Raw genomic sequence first — 3,571 nt, 5'->3', positions numbered from 1 at the left:
GTACTGTCAGATACACCTTCTCTCTGTTAAGTACCGTTTCTCTAAACCGTTTCTCGATATATTCCATGTACGTATGTAGGTACGTAGATACGTGCTTTGGAAGAGGATAAGAGAGAAAGAGAAGATTAGAGGGGACAAGTTCGCTACGAGGGTCAAAGGATACTAACAAGGATATCTCATAAGCTCGATAATGTCTATCTTAATGAAATATTGTGGAAATTTCTACTGAGATTCTATCTCGATTGTTATTTAAGGCATGTAATTATTATGTATTCTTACGTACTGCTTCGATGTTATCCCACTGTTATGTTCCACTACCTGCTTCGTTGTAAGAACAGATTCGGTCCTTTGGGATCGATCGGACTGAAATGAAACACATGATTCGGATCCCTCTGCGATCCTATGGAGTTTCATTAATCTACATTTTTAGATTTGCAAGTTTTTCCTCTGTTTGTTTTTTGTTTTTCTTTTGCAAACTAGAGGATACATTATGGTCATTACAATAAAGGAAATAAAATTAAATACTATTTTTCAGAAAATACAAGAAGAAAACATTTTGTATATATTTACATATTGCACCGACACGATGTATACAATATTCTTCTTTCGAAGTCAAAATTTATGCGCGTGTCAGTATTTATGTATGTGTGTATATTCGTATTTAAATGAATAAGATAAGGTATAGAAAAAGAGAGAAAGAGAGAGAGAGAGAGAGAGAGAAAGAGAGAGAGAGAAAAAGAAAGAAAAAAAGAGAGAGAAAGAAAGAGAGAGGATAACAAGACAAACGATAGTTTCTTCGTGTAGGTGTATGTGTTTCTATTAAGACAAAATACAATATATATATAGTAAATATAGTAAAAGAAATAACAGGTTTGGACGCAATCGGTTTATAGTTCAATACGCACTGCCGCGAGACTATCGCAAGCTTGATATGAAAATTCATCGGACTGAAACTTTTCTCGATTGGGCATGAAAAATAGTACAGATAGAAAATCTTCTTGCTTCTAGGCTGTGAAAAGAAAGGATGAAAAAAAAAAAAATTAAATTAAGAAAATAATGATAAACGAGCAATGATGAGCGTTAATCAAAATGAATTTTTGAAAATCACTTGTGGTTTCATCATCGACGATGCGAGAATGTTGGACCGATAAATTTTCGTAATAAGTTTGCAGCATTATACTCTATTTGCATGCGTAATCGGCGGTTTGCACTACTCGTCACGTGCATACAAGTTATCGGGCGATAGTTCGATACCGCTCGTTTAAATCAACCTTCCTACGAATTATCATGATCGAAGGACGTAATCGACGATGCACCAAAAACCTATTAAAAGTTCGATATACAAATTAGACCGCGTTTGTTCGTAAATGTCATATTTGTTATAAAATAATGAGAGAAAAAAAAAAAGTAAGAAAAGAAAAAAAAATGATCAGTCGTAGATAATATCAGACTGTGTGAATACACTGTCACATTATACGTACAATGCAATATCAGAAATAATACAAGTTACATCTCGACGCTACATACTTTTTGTTTTGTAGTAAATAAAAGTTGTTGCTTGTACTACGATATCAAGTCTCTTTGTAAAAGTATATAAGTAATGTTAAATTTTTTTAATGTAAAAATATAAAACTGAAAGAAATTATTCAAACGTATAACATATAAAGATTATAATCTTATAAAGCTTATAACGAAACAATAATCATCACTCAATATATATGGATGTTATCATGTAATTTTTTAATTTGTTAGACCTATTAATGTTAGATTAAATAATTCATGCTATATTTTGTGAACCGATACTTACCTCATAGTTAACATACAAATCGCTAATCAAACGCGATCAGCATCGATATCGTTAATATTATTGTGCTTTTTTTATTTAAAAAATACATCCATCTCCCGTCTCTTACTTGCGTTGAACAATATAAAAGTGACAGTCGACGTTGGATCATCTTGTATGACGAATGTTCGCGTTTAAAGAAACAAAAAAATAACATGTATTCGTATATAATTATTTCTTTCTGTTTTTCTTCTTTTTTCTTTTTTTTTTTTTTTTTTTGTTTTTTTAGAAACATCCAACGTGGATCGTCATTGTCGTCATGTCTGTCAGCGACAAACGATTGGTTTTACAAAGTTTAAATCTTTTTTTTTTGTTTCTTTTTTTTTTTTTTCCTTTAATCTGTCAAAAGCAGCGACGTCTAGCGAATCTCGAAATAAGTAACTACACGATAATCTCACGGATTTCTCGGGAGATGAGGCGGGCACAATGCGCAGTTCTTGCTTACGCTACCTCTAAAAAAGGATATCTTTACAACCTCAGAGTAACAATAAGTGCAGCTTTATGTACAATAGTTCCTACAGCTCTTTTCTCGATTCGTTCGGCCATTAGCCGCGGCGCTTTACAGCTCACCGAAACGTTATCCATAGAAGGCTTTACAACCATGTGTACGGTCAAACCCTCGAATGATTTTGATTATTCTCTTCTCACAAGAATCCTCTACGATTTGTTATCATCGTCGTCGTCGTTGTTGTTGTTGTTGTTGATGTTGATGTTGATGGTGGCGGTGGCCGATGGTGTAGCGCGACATAAACTTCGTCCCTTTTGCTTCTGATGTTCCACGTTGAATGAGCCGAGGGTTTAACAGGAGAAAACACACGCGAATCGTCAAGCGTGAAACAACAATCGTTTGTCGCGGGATCACTCGTCCTATCAAACGTAGTCGCCCCAAATCGTGACGGTCTTCGTGCGGTCGACCGACGCGAGGAAATTTCCATGTGGATGCCAGGAGACAGCCGTCACAGTTGTCCTGTTTTTAATGTTTACAAACAAAGAAAAAAAAAGACAAATGAAAGAAATAGATCGTATTTGGTACGTTTTAAATATTCTCATTTTTTCTTTTTTTGTCTTTTTTCAAGCACGTCTCACGTCGTTAACGCTAATTTTTGTGAGTATCGAATAAACTCAAAGTTTTACCGTAGTCCTTTATAAACGATTTCGACGAAACGATTAAATGAACGACGAACGAAGTAGAGTCAACGTCGCGTTACGTCTGACAGAGGATAAAGTGAAAAATTAGATGGGAAACGTGCTTCGACATTGGAGATCAAAGGGTTAACGAAGCGCAGCCAACGCGGAACGGAGCTTCCGCATATCCGGTCGCATAGAGATACAACGATGGCAACGAGGAAGGCTACCGGATAAAAGCACATGCGACATTTGGAAATAGTTATAACATACACCTAGATTTTCCCGTTTCTCTTGCTATTAAAACGATAAAGTTTTATTCTCGACTCGATTTTTATTACGCGAAAGCGTTCAAAAATGGTTAAATATACCATACGCGTGTATATAACTATGTTCCATTTATATATACGTATACAAGTGGCCAATGTTTTGGCATCAAGTGTTCAAAAACGTTTCGCACAAAGTGTACTTCTCTGTTAGGATCAACGATGTCGCAATATTTTTATCGTTTCACGAGACGACGACACTCACGTATGTACTTAAAATGGCAATTATAAAATGGGTTGTAGGGAACAGACTCGAAAATATGAACTCGTTCTATGT

At 35.2% G+C, this 3,571-nt stretch overlaps 1 protein-coding gene across 2 annotated transcripts in view; it reads right to left on the bottom strand.

Moving 5' to 3' along the window:
* Window positions 1-539: 539 nt before the first annotated feature.
* Window positions 540-3,571, bottom strand: part of LOC124946900 (autophagy-related protein 16-1) — a 341,231-nt gene continuing 338,199 nt past the window's right edge. For both annotated transcript variants that reach the window (XM_047488315.1, XM_047488316.1), the window contains one exon: window positions 540-2,810. In XM_047488315.1, the coding sequence (XP_047344271.1) occupies window positions 2,714-2,810 (97 nt within the window). In that variant the 3' untranslated portion in view covers window positions 540-2,713. The remainder of the gene's footprint in view (window positions 2,811-3,571) is intronic.

The sequence above is a fragment of the Vespa velutina genome, chromosome 2 (genome assembly GCF_912470025.1).
Source record: "Vespa velutina chromosome 2, iVesVel2.1, whole genome shotgun sequence".
Lineage (NCBI taxonomy): Eukaryota > Metazoa > Arthropoda > Insecta > Hymenoptera > Vespidae > Vespa > Vespa velutina.
This window is presented reverse-complemented; position numbering and strand designations above follow the sequence as displayed.